Here is a 21,770-nt window from a genome sequence, read left to right on the forward strand (position 1 = left end):
GAGCCAATCCCGATTCAAGGTGGGATTGACAGAGGCCAAGATGGTGGCGCAGGGCAGAGTCCACCGTGGCCCACATTGACACCTCTGGCCGTGCCATCTGCATTGCCACAGACATGAGAAGAACGGCCTGGCTCGGTGCTACGAAATTCAACCCAGATGTCCAGGAACGCATCTTGGATCTTCTGTCCGAAGGGGGTGACCTCTTCCATGCCACAACGGACGAGGAGTTGGACAAAAACAGCTCACAAACGGCCTAGTCTTTATCCAGTCTGACAAAGACAAAGCCCAAAACGTACACCCAGTCACAGCAGCGCTCCGACAAGGGGCGTACATAGAGGTTTCCGCGGCTTCCATGAGCGGAGGTCCAGGCAGCCTGACCATTCACCGACTCAACATCGGCTTGAGCAAAAAGGGAGTTGGTGGGGGAAAGAGTAGGGGCTTTTTCCAGTCCTCCACCCCCCCCTCCTTTGCAACAGCCTCAGAGGGAAAGAGGGCATGAAACGCCACTCTGGGTCCACGGTCTCCTGTCGGGGGCAGGCTTGCTCTCCATGCACATTTTTGGTGCCAGAGATTCGCGACCCCTGGATCCTCCCTATTATCCACGGAGTACCACCTCCCTATCCCAGCCTCTCCTCCCCTCCAATCCCACAGGTTGGGACAGCAACTCTTTTGGCGGAGATCTGGTCGCTCTTCGAGAGCCAGGCAGTAGAGGTCCTAGCCTCCCAGCGAGGCTTGGGCTCTTACTCCAGGATTTTCGGTATTCAGAAAAAGAACCAGGCGGGCCTGAGAGTTGTGCTGGAACTTTCCACCCTCAACCTCTACAAGAATTCAAGATCGTTGTGCCAGCTTTAATGGCAGAGAGATTGTGCAAGGGAGACTGGATGTGTGCTCCCTGGATCTGAAGGACGTGTACCTACTTGTCCCGATCTGGCAGTCTCATCGCTCTTTTCTACGATTCAGGACCATGGGCTACCATTTCCAATACACAGTGCTTCCTTTTGCCTCAACTCTGCCCCCAGGGCAGGCCCACCTCAGGCCGCAGGGGCACCACATCTATCTGTACCTCGACGACTGGCTCGTCAGGGTGACCTCTCCGGAAGCAGTGCACCATACTTCCCACGCTCTGAACGCACTGCATGAGCTGTTTTCTTTTTTTTAGTCAACCTCAAGAAGTCGCAGCGGAAGCCCACGCAGAGACTAACCACCTTGGGGTCTCATTTAGGACACATGCTCCGAGCATTGTTCCCTCCTGGGACAAGATCACAGCCATCAAAAGGGCCACTGTGCACTTCCTCAGTAGAGAAGTGACTTCGGCCTGGTGGTACCAACACTAACTGGGGCTCATGGCAGCAGGCCTCTTGGCCGTCCCCCACACTCTGGATGAGGCGGATACAGCTGCTCTTTGAGAGCCCTGCTCCCGGTTCCAAGAGGCTGCAATCAACTTTCCTCTACTATACCCGGTCCTCACATGGTGGTCCAGGGACTGCAACATTCGGCTAGTCAAGCTCTTCCGGCAACCTACCCTGCAGGTCAACACTATGGACTCCTCTCTCAAGGGATGGGGGACCACCCTGGACAACCACTGCGTCCATGGCACCTGGACCTGGCAGGAGCAGGGGTTCCACATCAATTGGCTGGAACTGAAGGCCATCTGACTGGTGCTCGGGGCCTTCCTTCCGGTTATTGAGGGCAAGGTCGTCCTCATTCAGACGGCCAACATGTTCTACGTCAACAAGCAGGAAGGTACCAGATCTCCTCCTGCCCCCCCTCCCCCCACTGTGCAGGCTCGCCATGAGCATGTGGGAATGGGTCCTGGAGAACATCTACCTCACGGTTGTCCACCTGCTGGGGGAATCCAACTTGGAGGCAGACTGGCTCAGCAGATCGGGGGTGGACAACTAAGAGTTGCAGTTGAACGACCTAGTTCTGCAGGAAATCTTCTACAAATGGGGTCACCCCAGTTGGACCGCTCTCCTGGGACTACAGGAAGTGCCAACTGGTCGCTTCCTGGCAAGGTCCGGGCCCCCTGGGTGATGCATTCCAGTCAGTGGCACAGAATGACGGCATAAGCCTTCCAGGCCACCCCACTGATAAACAGGGTGATATGCAAGATCAAGGAATCTCGCCACCTCAGCATCAATCCAATAGCACTGTGGTGGCCAGCCAGGCCATGGTTCTAAGAGCTGTTCAGCCTATTGGAGAAGCCGCCCATTCGCCTTCCGACAGGCCCAGCACATCATCTGGTACAGCAGGGGGCAGGGTCATCCACCCCGCACCACAGAAACTAGCCCTCACAGCGTGGTTCCTGAACAGGTCACGCTTGCTCACCTCAACCTTTCCCAGGCTAACCTAGAGATCATACAGGGCGTAATAAGTCTACCTGGGCCAAGTATAGGAGCAAGTGGAACAGGTACTGCCACTAGGCAGACTCTATGGGCATCAACCCCCTTGCATGTACCTTGGATGACGTGCTCTCCTTCTCGGCGCACCTTGCCCACTCAGGCGTGCAAGTAGACAGTTGCCGCACTTATTTGGCAGCCATGGGGGCTTGCAGAAACTTGGAGATTTTCTCCTCTCCCAACCCGATTGTTGAACATTTGACGGGACTCGACACTCTACCCACCCATGAAGAGGCCATACCTCGTGTGGGACCTCAACAAAGTTCTGGGTGCCTTGGTGCATAAACTATTCGAACCAATGGCATCCGCGTACATCGGGCTGGTCACATTAAGACAGCCCTGCTAGTCTGCCTCACCTTGGCTTGCAGAATCTCGAAATCCAGGCGCTGGTAGCCTCGGAGCCATATACTACATTTCACAAGTATAAAGTAGTCCTGCGGACACACCCAACATTCTTGCCCAAGGTGCCTTCCACATTACATCTGAACGAAGAAATAGTGCTACCTACGTTTTTTGCTGAGCCCAAAGACTAGGCACAGAGATCTGCACTGCCTGGATGTCGGACATGCCATGAGATTCTACTTGGACAGGACCAAGGGCTTCCGCAGGTTGGACGCCCTTTTTGTCACTTTCGGCGGATCAAGACCAGGGTATCGGGCCTCTAAGGCCTCCATAGCCCTTTGGATGGTCTCTGCCATTAAAGAAGCTTACGAGGGAGCACAGGCCACTGCCAGCCAACATGCACGCCCAAACGGTCAGACAAGGCAACGGCCATCCCAGCGGCATGTCCCCTGGCAAGCAGTATGGATGCCGATTATAGGTCAGACGTGGCTTTCGGACAGGCGGTTCTTAGAAACCGGTTTGCTTAAGGAGGATCTCCTCTCCTCCCTGGGGCTATTCAGTTGTGATTGCCCATGCAGTATGGAGGAAAGTGGACGTGATGTAAGTGTAATTACAAGTTAGTCACCATAGTGACTGACATACTCTTAGTCCCCTTTCCTCCATACGTCCCACCAGCTTCCCCTCTAATAAAACTGGTGTCACTAGGCAATGTTAATCTATTGTCGACCTGTCTATGGGGAATGAGATTTGGCACCAGAGGGCTGAGTCAGGGCAGCGCATGCTCCCTGGGCCGCGCCCCCCTCTAAATTTAAAGCAGAAGGTTTTTTCTGGTGAAAAAGCTTCCCTCTCCCGTCCTTTGGAAGGGACGCCCATGCAGTATGAAGGAAAGGGGACTAAGAGTAAGTTAGTCACTCTACAGTGAGTAATTTATAATTTTTCCCTTAACCAATCCCAACCCTTAATAGGTTTTTCACTATTGCCACGTAGTATGTCACTCTGACGCATAATGAAGTGTATTCTTTTGTGGAACTCATTGAAAGACTGTGCGTACCTCCGTTGATGTTCGTTATAACCTCCCTGTTTTAGATAATTGTTTATAAAACAGTAACTTGCCATCTTCTTGAGTTTGTCTGGTTATTTGTCCTCAGAATTATTCTGATGTAATCCCATCCATTAACAAATCAATGTTCCAAGGGCCATAAGCTCAATGTCACTGTTGGATCTGTGGTGGTCTTGAAATGCCTGGTCATCTAGCTTCAAGGTATGAGGAGCAGACGTGGAGCGATGAACCACCTAGCAGGAACCAATACTGAACCCTTAAACTAGCACTGCACCCTACCCCCTCCTTCATTGGAACAACCTACTTAATTGAGTCTAGTTAATCGAGTAACTCAAGGGGTGGTTTCTAGTCAAATCTGGAGGGGGTTGAGGTGTATTTGCGCAGCTGTTAACTTGCCATTGGGGTTGTCACCTCTTCCCTCTACTCAATGCGAGTCAGACTTATTTTAACATGGCCTGCAAACATTTTCAAGCCTTTGTCATAGCCTAGCTCAGGCTGTTTTCCTGGCGAACTGCCTCTTATGGACATGTCCACGTGCAATGTGTAAGCCATTGATGGTCTTTCTTATCTTCATAACATTGTCTTAATGGAACATAGGAAAATGTGGTACCGCATACCTACCCTTTCTTTCCACTAAAGGTTCTTGCAGCTTCCCACCTCCAGCAAAATATTGCGCTTTGCTTCTTCGTGAATCCATTATCAGAAGTAGCTATTGCCCTCATTTATCTAGTTGTCTTAAGGAAGGTCGCATTTGACCTGGACAGGTTCTTATTGAGCTTATAGGAACTCTTCCATTGACAAAAAGGCATTGAAAGGTAGCATAGTGTGCTTTATCGCCTTGGAAAGTTAATCAATGCAGAAACATTGATCTCCTAAATGACTTTGTGCCCACTCACTGAGAACTGAGGTGACTTTTCAATGTCTCAGTTTCTGAGATGTCCTTGCCAAGGCTGAGAAATGGACTTTGACATCCGTTTCTTTTTTAAAACCTTTATTTTTGGTATTTTAACACACCATACAAATACACACCCACATTAGGGTGGATTTTAAACTTTGCGCCGTCAACTAGAGCTCAAACCATTCCTCCCTTGACCCTCGCCGCTCCTCCGTATAGTCACTATTGTGCATCATATCTGCCCCACTGCGACCCTGTAACAAGGATTAACGGCCTGGAGTAAGACTGCATCAGGGTGTGTTGCCTGAGTCCAATGATCCCTCAGAGGAGGTGTCGGCTTCACTTATCAGGAAAGTTATCAGCGGGCCCCATAAGTCGGTCGGGCGCGTATGAAGAGGGAGAAGTTTTATGAAGTCCGCTTCTATGTCCTGATAGTAGAGTAAGTATTTCTGCCAAGCGGTCTAGGAAGGTGGGGGGCCGCGGCCCCAAGCCATGGCAACTCTCCTGCGATCTAGTGTCAGAACCCCGGCCAGTCTCCTCGACGGCGTGGATAGCAATCTTGTCATTCCCAGCAGTGCTGCCGTGCATCTCGGTTGTATTGCTTCTCCCACGATTGCCGTTGTCGTGTCTAACACTCGGTTCCAGAATGGGGCTACTTCAGGGCATTCCCATGCCAAGTGTATGAAGCTCGCTGATAGAGTTCTGCATCTCTTGCATTCAGCCTGGATGTCGGGATGGTGTTAGCTTTTTCAGGAGTGTAGTAAGGTTGGTGGAGGAAATTAAAATGGATAAGTTTGAGCCGGGAGTCAAGTGCAATTTTCTGGGTCTGATTCAGTATGTAGCCCCAATCAACCTCGATATACTTGCATTTAGTGCTCGTTCCCATCTAGTTTTCACCCCAGTGTTGACGGGGGGGGGGGGGTGTTCCGGTGGTTAGTACTTTGTATATTTGCGACACTAGCCTGCCTTCCCCCTGTGCTTGCATGACATCGTGCAGTAACTGCCAGGTCGGTGATTGACTCGGGAAACCAGGCAGGTGGGTCTGCATAGTCTATCGAGTTCGGAAGTAGAGGAACACGTTCAGTGTAGTGTTGCCCCCTTTCTGTTTGGCTTGGTCAGGAGTCAGGAAGCCCTCCTCCGTGAATAGGTAGGTCCCCTAGGGATTGTATGTGTCGCTTGTCAACCCACTGGTGAAACACTCTGATAGGGGGATTCCAGGAATAAACTTGACCGGCAAAAGGGAGAGTACCTTATTTGCACCCCCAGCCTACCAGCTAGCGACTTCCAGACCTTGTATGTCGTGAGCATTGCGTTCATTGTGCGGTTGGGCACGGGAAGTTGGCCGAAAACCACTGCAGTCAGGAAGTTGGGAGTTGCCAAGGCCCACTCCACCTGTACATGATGGCGAATCGTTTGCGTTGCATACCAGTGGCTGAGGTACTGTGCTTGAGCTGCCCAAAAATATTTTTCCATGTCGGGGAGGGCTAGACCACCATTGGACACGGGTAGCGTCAATATTGTGTACGCCACTCTGGCTGGTCTACCAGCCCACAGTAAATCCAGGAACAAGATTTTCAGCCTTTTCAAGGAGGATTGTGGTAGTAGCAGCGCGATATTGTTGAAGAGTTACAGTAATTTTGCCAACACTACCATTTTGACTAAGGAGGTTCTGCCCCAGAGTGTCAGTGGGAGCATCTTCCAGCGCGTGACCTTGTCCTGTAGGGACTTGAATACTTCCTCATAGTTGTCCCGGAATACCTCTTGCGGGTCAAGTGACAGCTGGATTCCCAGATGGCGAACCCCGGTGGTTCTCCACTTGAGTCCGAAGTCGTCGGCGAATTGTTTCGTGTCTCAGGTCAGAGGGAAGACAGATTTTGAGTGATTTTCAATCCAGAGGCTGCCCAGAATCTAACTTCCCGCATGACCGGGTTCAGGGTAACTTCTGGGTCCCTTATGAATAGAGACACATCGTCGGCGTATAAGGATACGATGAGTTTGTGTGGACCGATGATGAGTCCCTTTTGTTGACTGAGTTCCCGCAGGTTGGAGGCCAGTGGCTCCATTACCAGAGCGAATATTAGTGCTGACAGGGGGCAACCTTGTCTCCTACCACGCTGCAGGTTTATTGATGCTGATTTTGCCTTGCCCACTATATTAGCTTGTGGATTGGTGTACAGGAGAGACAAGTTTGATGAAGCGGGCCACAACCCCATTCTGGTGAGAACCATGAACATAAACGGCCACTCCACCGAGTCAAATGCTTTTTCTGCATCTAGCAGGACCGCGATTGCCTGGCCTGTTGGGTCTAGTGCCTCGATGATTCCAAACATTCTTCGGATGCCGAAGGTCGTATTGCGGCCAGGTATGAAACCTGCCTGGTCTGCCAGCACCAGCGCAGGCATCAGGGACATCAGTCTATTCGCCAGGATCTTGGCAAGAATTTTATTGTCAAGATTAAGCAGGGAGATCGGGCGATACGAGGCGCATTCATCTGGTGGTTTTCCTGACTTTTGTAAAAGAATGACATTGGCCTCACGAGAGGAGTGAGTGAGGGTCCCAAGCTCTAGCGCTTCCTTGTACACCGCTGCCAGTATAGGAGCCAGAGTTTCAGCAAAGGCCTTGTAAATTTCTCCAGTTAGGCCGTCGGCCTGGTGCTTTGGAGGGTGGTAGGGTCTTTATGGCTGCTTTAATCTCTTGCTGTGAGATTAGTTCGTTTAGAGGTTCACGCAATTGATGTTCGACCCAGTAAAGTTCTGCCTTCCAGATATTCCAGGGGGAGGTTCGAGTCTTTCGGCAGCTTTGCGCTGTAAAAATCTTGGTAGAATAGATTGAATTCCTCCGCTATCTTCAGTGTGGACCTCTTCCCCTTGCCTAGTTCTGATCCTTTCGATTGGGGACTGTTTGTTATCGGCCTTGATTAGATTTTCCAGTAGAGCACCTGGTTTCTGGCCCTCGCCGTATTGACGGATTTGGCTGGTGCGGTGTAGAAATTTAACCTCACGTTCCGCTGCGTCGAATTTCTGTAATTCCGTCTTCAAAGCCGCTGCAGACTCCGGATTGTCTTAATTTATTTTCGCTGTTTGAAAGCTCGCCTCTAATAAGCTTGAGAATGCCATTTTCTTTGGCGAGGCAGACTCCTCTGATAAAACATTTAAAGGATTCCCAAATTATGCTTGCCGAGGGGACCGAACCCAGGTTGGCTTCCAAAAACACGTCAATCTCCTCTGTTAATTCGGAGGCAAAGACCTCATCCCGCAGAGATCCCTGTTTGAAGCGCCAACGTTGTAGCGGCGGAGTGGGGCTAGCTGGCTTGAGCTTAAGGAAGATTGGCGAGTGGTCTGAGTGTTCTCGGGTGGATGTAGCACCGGCCACACGCCAGGGGGCTGTTTGTTGAGGTTAAAAAGTAGTCAATTTAGGAGCTTGTTTTGTGGACTGCAGAATGAAAGGTATGAAAGGTGTACTCGTGCATTTCCCCATTGGAGGCTCTCCAAGTGTCCTGTAAATCAAACGCTTTGCAAATTTCTTTTATCTGGAGACCAGCCTTGGAGGATGGTTGTGTGGCCGATCTATCTCTCGTAGGGTCCATGACCGTGTTCATGTCTCTGCCCCAGACAATTGTAGCCGGATTGAGCGCGGAGAGCTGCGTCAACACCCAGCCGAAGTTGTCGGGGCCATCCACATTCTGCGCATATTAATTGACAAAGGTCACTTTCTGACCTGCGACGATGCCGCTCACCAGTAGTGCTCTGCCTTTATCGTCTTTAGCCGTGTGTAGCAGCCGGAAACTAAGTCGCCTTTGTATGAGGATAGCGACTCCTCTCGAGTATGTGGAGTAGGATGAAAAGTATCTGTGGCAGCCCCAGTTTGTGGCCCACTGGTGGTCTCTTGAATCGAGGCCACGTCCACTTTGTGACGTCTGAGATAGTGCAGAATGTTTCTAGATTTATCCGGGATGTTGCTGCGTCTTGTATTCCATGTTAAAACATTGAATGGGGCGACTTTGCTTTTATTTCGGACCACATTTCTGATTCTGCGGGTGGCAGAGGTCTGGTTGAGCCAGAGCTTCTGACTGGGTCTGTGTGCAAGGGATGGGAGTCTAGATGCGATGATGTGTTTGGCAGCGAGTAGGGAGCAGGCGGTGAGCAGGACATTCGGGATCTGGTGGCGCTGAACTTTCCCATTAACTTCGTAATATTCAAACTTCGGGCAAACCCCAACAGGCCCAAGACGTAACTCTCCCGAGGGTGGGCAACCCCGAACATGCTCACCGGGAGGTTCCGAATTTCCCAACACAAAACCAAGAAGGCCCATAGAGTCACCATCCCGAGGCGTGAGATCCACACCTCGTCGGACACTCAACTTAGGCTAACAGTAACTTAACAGTAGCTGTGCTGGGGGCACCTGGGGCCTCCCAAGTGTCCCAGCCCCGACTTGTGCAGCTGTAAGTGATCTGGCTTACTCCATGTTGCTGTGCCGTATTTTGTACCAAGCCATGTCAAACCATTTAAGGAGGATTCCTGGGGATTCTATCTCTTTGCGGTCTGGGGCGAGCCTGGTTCTGATCTGGGAGACCTAGACGGTCCAGAAACAAATTAGCTTCATCTGGGGTTTGGAAAAATTGGACCTTTCCCTCGTGCTGGACTCTTAAGCGTGCTGGATAAAGCATTGAATACAGAAGTTGACTGTTGCGGAGTCTGTTTGACGCTAGCAAATGTTTTCCTTTGTGACTGCACTGCCAGGGAGAAATCAGGGTAAAAGTGGATTTTGTCCCCGTCGTGGCTCAATTCGCCTTTTTCTCTGGCGAGGCGGAGCACGGAGTCGCGATCACTGTAGTTCAGCAGTCTCGCTATTATTGGCCTGGGGGGAGCACCTGGTGCAGGTCTTGTCGCGGGAATCCTGTGGGCTCTCTCGATTATGAATAGGTGGGATAGGGCTTCGCGGCCGAATAGAGTGGTGCATAGGGATTCTACGAAGTCTTCCATTTTCTCCTGCGTTTGATGTTCTCTCACACCGACTAGCCCCAGATTATTCCTCCTCGACCCACCTTCTAAGTCCTCGCACTTGGCAGTGGTTAGTTTCATTTGCGATTCCAGCTGTGAGACTGTTAGAGTTGCCGAACTGTCATCGAGATTTGACACCCTCTGCTCCATCTCGTTTAGGCGTTCGGCCTGGGAGTCCATACGGTGTTGCAGGAGATTAACTTTGGACGCGAGACCGTCCATTTTGTTACTGAGGCTGCCAATGCCTGCTTTTAAGTCCAGAAGGATTTCTTTGATTTCAAAGGGGTTCTCAGCCACTAAGTCATGATGAGAGCATAAAGACGATGAAGCTTGGTCTTCTCGGTGGGGAGGGGCTCTGGGGGTCGGGCCACTCTCAAAGTTTAGCTTCCTCTGAGATTTATCGTTTTTCCCGATCGTGGCTATGAGAATGGAAGCGTCGGAAATGAACTGCGGGTGGTCTAGATGTGCCTTGAAGCCCTCCGGGACCCACCCCTGGAAAAGGGGTGGCCGCAGCTCGCTGTATGGGGTGATTTATCAGAAATGCGGGGTGGGGAGGGCGGTTTTCGTCGTGCGCCGAGCTCACCACAGTTAGCGCAACCCCCTTGGTGGGTTTCAACGGAAAACTGGCATAGGAAGAGTGCTACCCGCCATGCGGGCTTCTCAGTAGCAGAAGGTGACTGTTGAGCTTCATTGGTACGTGTCAAGGTTGTTTACAGAAGTTCTCCGCCAGCTATTACTAAATCAGGAGGCGAAGTGTTGGTCAATTCCTTGTGCCTCTGTTCTGTAGTACAGGGACGAGTGTTGGTCTGCGGCAAGGAGGATGCTCCTCCCACTGTGGCGGGATTCTCCGGACTTCTGGGTGTGCAGGTCGACCAGGTGTGGACGGGGTCCCCCAAGTGCTCCGTGTGCGGATGCCGCACCAATCCTGGCTCAGCGGGGGGCAGGAGTGAATGATCTGCCGGGGGGCGCTGTGCTGCTCGCTTGCTCCTGCCACTACGGGTGAGGTCGCCGCTGAGTCTTGAAGGCGGAGGAGGGGGGGGGGTTGGGGGAGAGGACCAACCCTGCCTGGGGGAACAGCGCCGTCTCCCCACCACTCCTTTCCTCCCGGCACCCCCGGATCGACTCCTCCTCGAAGGCTGTTTGTTGGCTCCGTGAATGTGGACTCCGTCAGGAGAGCCTCCCGTTCACCCACCGCGTCACTGTAGCTCCTCCGGGATCGCTCGCCGCCTCTGAGTGGGTGTGGGGACTCTCGATGGGCTGCTGGACGCCAACTGGGGTCTGTCGCTCCACGGCCCTCGGCTGGGAAGCCGGATGCCGGAGCAGCTGGAGAAGACGCAGGATGCGGGGGGGGGGATGTACTGGCTGAGCAGACTGCTCCTCGGGCCGCGTCATCCGCCGCCGTTGCCTCCGGCGGGCCAGGCGTCTTACGGCCGTCACCTCCACTCCAGCGAAGGCTCCAGGCGGGGAAAAGGGTGGGGCTGGATCTCCCGCCGACCCCCCTGCTGATCGGCGAGCGCTCCCCAAAACCGCCACCTCCTTGCCACAAACTGGGCCCCCGCTTTGGGGGCGCGTCGGGCTCTCCAGTGAAGGAGCTCAGCTCTGGAGGCGTGGAGTCGTGTGGGCCAGCCCTGCGAAGCTCGGCAGCCGGGCCTCATGGGCTGAATATCGGGCTGGGAGCTCCGATTTTACAGGAAACTTTAGGATGACATCGCTGGGGGCATTGGCAATTCGGGCATATGCAGACTGGGGCACAGCAATGCCAGGATCCGCAGGATTTTCCAGGATTGATGCGGGGCTACGAGGGAGCTCTGACCTAAGCAGCCATCTTGGATGGCCCTCTAGCGCCCTCCCTTTTGACATCTGTTTCTGTGAATACTTCTGCATTGACCTTCCTGCTTTGGCTGATGCCTATCTTGGTCAGGCGGTTTACCTACATCTTTTTGGCTAGACCAGGTTTATGATCCGACCACCCTCTTGGTTTATTCTGTTTGATAATCGGAAAATGAAGGAAAAGTGGGGGGTGGGCTAGTTGTAGGGTCAAGAACCAGTAACTTAGTCACTACAATATTAAAAGGTCCATCCTGCTTTAATCTATAAATCCTCCAACCATCCCTGGCTACAAAAACGTTGTCAAACACTGCCTAAAAGCATGGAAAAGGATTGATTGGTGCAGCAGAGTGCCGAGACTAGAGGAGCATGGTTGTGGATGTTAATGTTCCCGATTGAGCTTAGGAAATCCTTTTTTTCCACTGGACTACCGCCTCCGGTGCCACCCTCATGAAACCGATCTCACCCCCACCCCTCAGCCCCCCAGTAATGACTGAAGCTGATTATAGATTAAATGTACTGTTGTCACTGTGGTGAGTAACTTGTTATGCTCTTTATTCTTCCGCAACTGAACCTTTAATTGCATACATTGTTTTAGCTATTAAATGCACTGAATTAGTATAGCGTTAATCATATATACATTTGCACATTTACTTAAGTCTCCAGAAAATGTTTTGATTTACATAGAGATATTGGTGCAAACTATGTGTACTGTAAATTTGGTTCTCATGAATGCCTCGTCTGAATAAACGTTTGAATAGGCTAAAAGCATGCATGTTGTCCCGATCAAAGAATAACTTGACAACCAAATGTGATATTTGGAATTGTCAATCAATGTTATGTTATTTAAGGCAGCATCCTGTTTAAGTTCCATTGATTTGACACTGTATGAAATGTGTGTTTTGAGACTGAGAAGAATGTAAGAGTGGGAGCCAAATCTTTCTTTGGGCCTATACATATCTTGCTTATTGCAAATCTGCCCTGGTGTAAACCCTACCCGTGTATATTTTCGCATGGTATCATTTAAGGGCAAATTCCATGATACTGCATTTTTAAAGTCTGTCTTGTTGTTTTTTAGAAAGAGAATGAGCTTGACAATCTGGTGAAAGAGGACGTTAATTTGAGGAATGTTGTTAGAGACCTTCGTCAAAAAGTAGAAGAAGCCAAAAGTTCATTATCTGCAAATCGTAGCAGGGGCAAAGTTCTTGATGCTCTAATTCAGCAAAAGAAAACCGGCAAAATTCCTGGTATATATGGAAGACTGGTAATTTTATTTTACTTAAATTAAAACAGTTTTTTTAAAAAAAAAAGTTGGTTGGGCCACATTTTACATGACACTTTTGTGGGTGGATCTGCTTGCTTGTTTTGTTGCATATACATTTTAATTTGCTTTTGTTAATGTAGACCTACAAATTATTTAACTAGCACAACTGAAAATGTAAGTTAAATTTCATTTGGTTACTAATGTTGTGGAATTGTTTTAATTTAGTTTGAGTGCAAGATCCCATCTGTGTCACATATGTAAGTTTTTCTTTAGAATTGCATCTGATCAAATGCAACCCAATCTCCATGTATCAGGATATCCCAAAAAACCTATTTGTAGTCTTACACTGAAGAGGTTGCGCAATATTGGAGCATGACGCTGATCAAAGTATTAAAGGATAAGGGGCTTGCAGCTAATTGGCATTAAATTATTCACAACAGCCATACTATACACAATGGCAGTAAAGAGTGCTACATCTATATGCAAATATAACTTGAATAAATAGAAAATTAATCTATACATTACTTGTGAAGCACCATTAAACTTTTGTTTAAAGTGCTGTTACATCTCGCTACAAAAATGTATGGTGTGTAAACTTTAATTGAAACAAGTGCAAAACCCATAAAATATATTTGAGGCAGAGGTTAGGAGTAAAATACCAAAGCAATTGGGTTAGTTAATATTTCAGGACTTATTGGCAGAGCATCGCTGTTTGTCGGCATCTATGAAACACAAGAAGACTGTTGCTTCTGACATGGGGTCATGCCATCTACTTTGATTCTGTGCAAGATTTTAAGGAATTGTGAGGCTAAGCTGATTAACTCTGGCCTGTGAATTGTAATTCCATATTTTTGAACGTGCAAATCCCTAGAACTTTTGCCCCAAAAAACATTTTTGGCCAGGAGTTCATGTAATCTATTTGTTAAATGTAATGTAGTACTATAAGGCTAAGCTTATTTAGCTCGGAAATATGAACTGTAACCCAATTGAGAAGTGACCTGTTCTGCATATGTCTGGAAAGATGGTGTGGGAGTCAGCCAATGTTTGGTAGACGCATCCATCCCTAATCCGCCCTCAAAGCCTATAGTACATGTGCAGCCCCTCCTTGACTACCCTTAATCTTGCTGACTACAGTCGGTAACTTCTACCACCACTTGGACCTGTCTAGAGCTTGACTTAGTATTCTGGTATCTTCATGCTCTGATTAGATTACTTGCTGGCCTTTGCATCACTGGACCACTCTTCAAAGAAGGTCTGATCTCTTGCTTACAAGGCGCTCTCCTTTCACCTCTCAACTGTGTTAGACCGATCTTCCTTCTCAATCTCCTTCCTCTCAAATGTCCTTGCTATAATAATCTTCCTCAATTTACAGCTCTTCTCAAATCTCTTCGCAGTCTACTCTATTATCCACCTTTTGCCTTCTTGTACACAACAATCTGTTTTTGGTGGGCTGAATTTTTCTGGGGATTCTGCTCCATGGGACCGGTTATGAAAGACTTTTTTTCCTGCTTTCCTTCCATAGACTTCTATGCAACACCCTTTATTTTTGCTTTGACTCCTGAACTGACCTTTGGAGGTAAAAACTTATCGGGAGGACCCAAGTTTGAATACATGTAGAGTAATTTGTTGCGAGGGGCGTGTGGGTGCAGGGAGAATGTAAGGGAGTTAAATAGATAATGTAACCTGAGATGCAATGATTGGACAAATAATTTTTCAAAGGGGCTCAGGATAAACGAGAAGAAATAGAAAAGGGGAAACTGATTAAATCAGAAGTTCTACAGGTCAATAGATTGAGCCTAATGCAGGAGGACCCTTGTGGAAATACCTTGCTTTTCGAGCCTGTAAGCAGAGCTTTCTGTCAATCAGCAACCAACAGGAGGAGTAGTCTGCTTATGAAAGTAGAGCCAGCTCATTCTGAACTTGTCTGTCGGGGACCGGTTCCCTGTACTTCTCTCCAGATGCTGGTGCTTAAAGAGCAGCTGTATTCCTGAAGGAGTTGCTGCGGCCTGGGTGAAGGAGCCTGGGCTACCCTGGAGCACTGCCAGACAGGAAGCTGCCTGAAGAGCTTGGAGGAAACCGATTGACCCAGGGGGAAGGCGAGTAACCCTGCAGCAGCACCACCACAAAGCCAGAAAGGTGGAAGAGATGACTTTTTTGGGAAGAGGCTTAGGCAAAACCTCAGTCCCTGATATAGAGACCAGGACAGAAGCACAACTCGAAGAGGAGAGGGGAAAGAATCCTTGTCCACAGAAGATGTGAAGGACAACGTAAAGGGAACCAGAGAAGAGCCACCAAGTACCTCTGGAGTAAGACTGGGGAAGTCCAAAACCCGTGAAAGAAAGATGGGGGCAGGTTAAGGTCAAATGGAAAAACACACCAACAGGAGTTTGGGTATAAAAGACGCTGGAGCAGAAGGGCCAGAAGCTAAATGCTGCAAAAGAAAGGAATTTGCAGGCCCAACTGCAGGTTGGGACAACCTATTAAACCAAGGGAGCTAGAGGGATGAATTACCTAGAGGTCTGAGATAAAGAACCAAAGCGCAGGACCCAGCTGATCACTAGCTAAAGAGGACCTGCACCTGGAAGGCAACTAAAGGTACCAGTTTGAGTTTTTTGTGTAAGCAGCCTTCTTGTCTTCCCGATAAAACTGTAAGAAAAGACCTTAGTGAATTGCTGAACTTAATTTAGGTGAGAACCGTTAAGTTCAATATCTTGCCTGCAATACTCTTCACCCAAGGGAATGACAGTTGATTTTCTTCATTGTACTATTTGATTTGGCTATTCCGACAACGCACTTGTTTGGAACATTTGATTCAGGAAACCTTTTATTTTAAGGTCAATGATTAGTTGTGACAGGTAAGCTTACTTTAGGGGTTTTCGTACTTTGGGCTACGTGCATGCTTCCGAGGCTTTAAGAACTGAGGTTCGGACCCACTGCGGCAAAGCCCTCACAGGAAAAGGCTGCGGTGTTGACCGAGACGGGTATTTGGCGGCGACGGGGTAGCGGCCCAGACTGTGAGTGTAGAGGTCTTCACCCTCCTTTCTGCAGCTGGTAAGGTGATGCGGTGAGCGGGCACTGCTGTACGCCACACGCCCTCTCCTCCCCCCCGGACTTTGTTCCCTTTCTCCTTCTTGCACATGCCCCTGCAACTGGTCCTCTCCGCCCGCTCTTCTCACCGGCGTGCACTCCCTCGCAATTTAGGCCGTGTGCACCCACCCCCTGCTACTTAGGCCGCATGCATTCCATCACAATTTGGTCGCTCCCTCATGACTTGGACTGCATGCTTTCTCTCACATCTTTATTAATGGCCACGCTTCCCCTCGCAACAGTTCTGCGCTCACCTAGCCTAGCTATCCCTCCCTGTTTGGCTCCCATGCACCCTGGCCGCGCTTCTCTGACCTAGCGCACCCTTCTCAGCACTGCTCCTCCACATTCTGACCCGGCCCCTCCTCTACTTGTTTTGACATTCTATTTGCTGTGTTCCTTGGTCATTCTCCAGCATGGGGTCTGGCATGGATTCACATGCTCGTGAATATTCCCAGTCGTCGGGCTCGGTAAAGAAAAAATCATTTTCAGTTTCGTTTCTGAACAGTTTTTCTCCTAATAACCAATCACTGGTCTCTGGGTCATACTGCCCCCAGCCAATGACTGCCCTCTACCTAAGCCCCTCCTCTGGTAGCCATCTTCAGATTTTTACCGCACATTCAAGTGTTGGGAGTCCTCGTGCTATAGCTCTCGAGCTTATGCTGCATTTTTTCAAAGAGTTTAATCTCATTGTTTCCGTCAATCGAGCCTCAAGCTCCACCGATTCTACTTCCGATCAATGGGGACCAGTTTCGGAATTTTCTACGCCCCTCAAGGGTGACGTTTTCGTCGAGTTTCGCTTCTTGGAGGATTTTTGTGCCTACCCCACGTGAACATGGCCCAGGACAAAGGAAACACGACGCCCGGATCCAAGCTGTTCAGGAGCTGCCCTGGATGCAGATTGCAGAATGTCTTCAAGGAGGATGAGCATTCCAGATGTGTCTACTGCCTTCACAAAGACAAAACGCACATGGAGAAGGACTGTGCGTTTTGCAAGAACCTGTCGGAGCGCACTATGAAGGATCAGCGTATCTGGCTCACCAACTGGCTGGAAGGGAAGAGCCCAGCAGTAGGTGAAAAGAAGTCCGAGCAGTCTTCTAAGACCGTTGAGGGCACTCCGGTGACAGGGGCCCAACAAAAGGCAAAGCACTGTGTCCGTGGGCACCAGGAGCGCTGATTGGTCGGGCTCCTCGGCTGCCAGGCAGGGCGCACTTTCACCGATGCCATCAACCACAAGCCACCGCTCTGGCTCGGGGAAGAGGAAATCGGAGAACCCGGGTAAGCTTCGGGAGAAACCCCGGTCGATCTCGAAGGAGACAGCCGAGGGGGAGCGAGGCGGTGACCCTCTCAAGATGAAGGCCTAAAGCGCACCCAAAGTCGCGAAGGCCACGATTTACCCGGCTAAGGCCTCTATCAAGGGAGTCGTAGCGTCCCTGGCGAAGCCTGTGGAGGCTACCCCAGTGGAGGCGACCTCGGGGCCTAGAGTTTCCCTGCCACCGCGGAGCGAATCCTCTTTTCAGCCCATCGATAAAACCCCCGGTGGCCATCACGGGCCCAGATACCGCCTCTGAAGAGGACTTGGCTGGAGTCGCGAAGATCCTGAACAAGAAGTTCAAGGTGATCCGGTTCCACGGGAGGGATCCCAACGAGGCAGACTAAGAAAGCGGCGGCGGTGCCGATTAGGAGCCCGTGGAGGCGAGATTCCAATCTCCAACTGTCACGCCCGTCGCAGCCGGTGCCTGGGCCGCATGACAACTCTGGAGCAATCTTGATGGCTTCCAGGCCTTTTGTACGGAGATGAGGACAAGGTTGCCCTTACCCCCAACGGACGATCCGGCGGAGCCTGGACCGTCGGGAAGCCCTCCAAGCAAGCAGAGGAGAATTCATCCCCTCCCTTCCAGCCTTCGCAGCCTTCATCTCCTTCTCCTGTTCCGAGGGATGATACGAGAACAGAGACGGCCACGACGGGGATGGATGATGGCGGTCGTGACAACGGGATGGGCCTTCCATCACCAACTCCTCGGGCCTCCCCACCCGACGAAATTGGCTCCTTCCACGCCATGATCACCAGGGCATCTGCGCTCTTCCAGCTCTGCCCCAAAGAAAAGGTTTCCTCTATCAACCGCGTGAGGCCAAGAGGAAGACCGTCCTCTCGGTTCCATTAGTGGACATCTGGAACGAGGGGCTGTCGCTCCTGAAGAACCCGTCCACGACTCCTGCCAAGAGAGACCGGTACGAGAAGAAGTACCAGTTCCCGGATTCCGCCCCATGTGCCTTAGGGCTCAGCCGACCCCAGATTCAGTCTTCTCTGCGGCGGCCAAGAAGAAAGCGGCGGGGGCGATGCCCTCATCTTCGACCTCCCCGCCGGACAGCGAGGGGAAGAAACTGGACGCCATGGGACGGCGGGTCATGTCAGCAACGACTATTAATGCGGCCAACGCCCTCGCGATTGTGGCCCGCTACGACAGGGAGCTGTGGTTTAAGATCGCTCCCCTGCTGGACTTCCTCCCGGACGATAAGAGGGCTGAGGTCCTGGAGATCTTACAGGAAGGCGCGGTGGCGTCGGACCACGCTGTAACGGTGGCCACAGACATTGCTGACACCAATTTTCGCCAGAAAGGCAACCGTGTTTGCCTTCGCCGGCGTGGTTGGCTCGAGGCAACCGATTTTCCACCAAGACACGCAGACCTGGGTTCTGGACATGCCTTTCGATGGGAACAACCTGTTTGGCAAGACAGTGGACAAGTCACTTCAGGCCATCAAGGCTGACAGACGGCTTCGGTGTTCTTTGATGGCTCCCATTTCGAAACTCCGGAGGCAAGCAGGGTGCCTCCAAAGGATTCAGCGGCGGCGGCTCCTCTACGTACCGCCAGGCAGCCTGCTCCTCATCGCAGTAGGCCTACAGAGGATGCAGCAAGTCAGGAGGATCTCGTCGTCGAGGCCAAGGCCGCTGCCAAGCAGGACTGAACCGGCCATAGCGTTGGGCCCCCACCTGAGCACTCCGGTGGGAGACCGGCTGGCGAAGTTCGTCAGTGTGTGGGAGTCCATCTCCACCGACCATTGGGTGCTGGATGCCCTGGCCCGCGGGCACTAGAGTTTCTAAGGAAGTGTCCACGCATTTCACCCGTGGCCAGGAAGAAAAACCACGTCCCTCAACTGCTGCTGGAAGTAAGGGCGATGCTGAAGAAAGAGGCCATCAAGCTCGTCCCAAAGAGGCTCCGAGTGTACTCACGATACTTCCTAGTTAGAAAGAAGACCGGCGGCTGGCGACCCATGCTGGACCTTCGTCGTCTGAACAAGTACATCAAGTCCCAGAAGTTCCGGACCCTCCAGCACGTGCTGGGACAGCTGGAGGAAGGAGACTTCCTATAGTCACTGGACTTGGAGGATGCCTACTTTCACATCCCCATTCTAAAAGGACATCGAAAGTTCCTGCGATTTTTGGTCCAAGGGCGACACTATCAGTTCAAGGCCCTTCCCTTCGGATTGAGGTTGGTGCCCAGGGTATTCAAGTGCCTAGCAGCAGTGGCGGCGCGGCTGCGCCTGCAGGGGATCCACAGCGCGATTGGCTTCTCCGTCGGAGGAAAGGACGAAGGCCATCCTGGGCAAGGGGCAACAGCTGTCTACCATAGAGGTGGCCAGGGTGATGTCCAAGTCCCTGCTCGGCATGTCCTCGTGCATCTACCTTGTGCGCCTGTGCAGGCTGTGGAAGCGTCCACTGTAAGAGTTCCGCACTGCCTGTTGGATGCAGGCTGCGGGCAGCTTCGAAGACAGGATCTCGCTCAACGAGACCTTCCGCCAAGCGATCCGGTGGTGGAGCACCCACGTGCATCTGGCGGCGGGTATGGACTTCCAGACCCCGGCACATCAGGAGGAGACGACGGACGCCTCCCTGGAGGGATGGGGAGCGCACACCAGAGATCTCCACGCAAGAGGCCTTTGGCTTCTGGAGGAGAGGTCACTACACATCAATGTCCTGGAGCTCTGAGCCGTGTTCGGGGCCCTCAGGTTGTTACTTCTGTCCCTCAAGGGGAAGGTGGTAAAGATCTTCACCGACAACACCACTACGATGTTCTACATCCGGAAGCAGGGAGGCACCAGATCCCCAGCCCTATACAAGGAAGCCCAGGATCTGTGGCACTGGGCCGTCACCCAAGGGATGTTTCTGGTACCCTTCCATCTGGCAGGAATAAAGAACACCATCACCGACTCGCTCAGCAAGGAGCTGCGTTCGTGCCACGAGTGGTAACTGGCAGGATCAAGTTGATCTACTATTCCAACGATGGGGCAATCCCCAGATTGACCTATTCGCGACAGCGACTAACACCAAGTGCTGGAGGTTCGCCAGCAGGGTTCCGCAGCCAGAGAGCATGGCCAATGCCTGCTCATTCCCCTGGGATTGGCCTGTTCCTGTATGCATTGCCGTTGCGACTCATCAATCAACTCAGACGGTGCAGGATGATCCTCGTTGCACTGGCGTGACTGAGGCAGATCTGATTCCCAGACCTTCTGGACATGTCAGCGCCCCCCCCCCCCTCCAGTCAAACTGCTGATGGACGCGTAGCTCCTCGCCAGAGAAGGAGGTGCCATCATCCACCACGACCCAGGGTCGCTGAACTTGCAGGCTTGGCTCCTGCAGCGCTAGAGTTTGGGGGGTACGATATCCCGGCGGACTGCAAAGAGGTGCTTGCAAAGGCCAGGGCGTCCTCGACTCTCGTGCTATGGACACAAATGGAAGAGGTTCTGGGTCCAGTGCCGTGCACAGAAGAGCAACCCTTGGTGGATTACCGCCCCTCAAGTGCTGCCGTACCTACTGTCGATGGCCAAGGTGGGGTTAGCTCATGCCTCATCAAGATGCATCTAGCGGCGATTTCCCACTACACCAGAACTCCGGGGCGATCATCCCTGTGGTCTCATCGCATGGTGAAGGAGTTTATGAAAGGACTGTTCCGATCATTCCCGCCAGTGAAGGCTCTGGCCCCGGCGTGGGTGCTCAACGTGGTGCTGAGCAGGCTCATGGGGCCGCCATTCGGGCCTCTGCATTCTGCACCGTTTAAGTTCCTATCGTGGAAGACGGCGTTGCTTGTGGCCATCACCTACGCACGAGTGGTAGAGATCCAGGCCCTCTCCTGCAAACCACCGTACCTGACATTCCACGAGATAAGGGTGGTGCTAACGAAGCACCCCGCCTTCATGCCCAAGGTGCCGTCGGACTTCCATCTCAACGAGCCCTTGGTGTTGCCTGTTTTCTTCCCGTCGCCTTCGTCGCCGGCTGAGAGGACTTTACACTCGCTGGATGTGGCTAGAGCACTGAAGTTCTAGGTGGACCGCACGAAGAGTTTTCGGAAGACATCACAGCTGTTTGTGAACTTTGGACCTGTGAACCAAGGGAAGGCCCTCTCAAAGGCTTCCATTTCCGGATGTCTCTTATGCTGCATCATGCACTGTCACCGTTTGGCAAACCGACCGTTGCCCGGCCATCGAGCCCATTCAACCAGAGCGATCGCTGCTAGCACAGCGTTCCCGTCTGGTGTGCCCTTGATGGACATCTGCAGGGCTGCTACGTGGAGGTCGACGCACAGCTTCACGAGATTCTACTGCGTCGACCGGTATTCCAGGGAGGAGTCCAGTGTCCTGTTCGCCTGGTGAGGGGGTAAGAGATGCTTAATGTTGAGCCTTGCCACCTCCCGTGGTTGTGCGTGTGTGTAGTGCTATGTATTCTTGTATTCATGAGCATGTGAATCCATGCCAGACCCCATGCTGGAGAAGGAACAAGTTACTTACCTGTAACTGTTCTTCTCCAGCATGGGTCTGGCATGGATTCACATGCGAACCCTTCCTCCTTACCCTTCTGTGGCTCTTCTCTCGGTCCTACTGCCACTTTATGTGCTACCAAATC

At 51.6% G+C, this 21,770-nt stretch overlaps 1 protein-coding gene across 1 annotated transcript in view; it reads left to right on the forward strand.

Moving 5' to 3' along the window:
* SMC4 (structural maintenance of chromosomes 4) overlaps nt 1-21,770 on the forward strand; it is a 1,048,897-nt gene that overhangs the window by 436,728 nt on the left and 590,399 nt on the right. The window contains exon 12 of the mRNA XM_069618465.1: nt 12,602-12,787. Within this exon, the coding sequence (XP_069474566.1) occupies nt 12,602-12,787 (186 nt within the window). The remainder of the gene's footprint in view (nt 1-12,601; nt 12,788-21,770) is intronic.

This window comes from Ambystoma mexicanum, chromosome 10 (genome assembly GCF_040938575.1).
Source record: "Ambystoma mexicanum isolate Mex_15411 chromosome 10, UKY_AmexF1_1, whole genome shotgun sequence".
NCBI lineage: Eukaryota > Metazoa > Chordata > Amphibia > Caudata > Ambystomatidae > Ambystoma > Ambystoma mexicanum.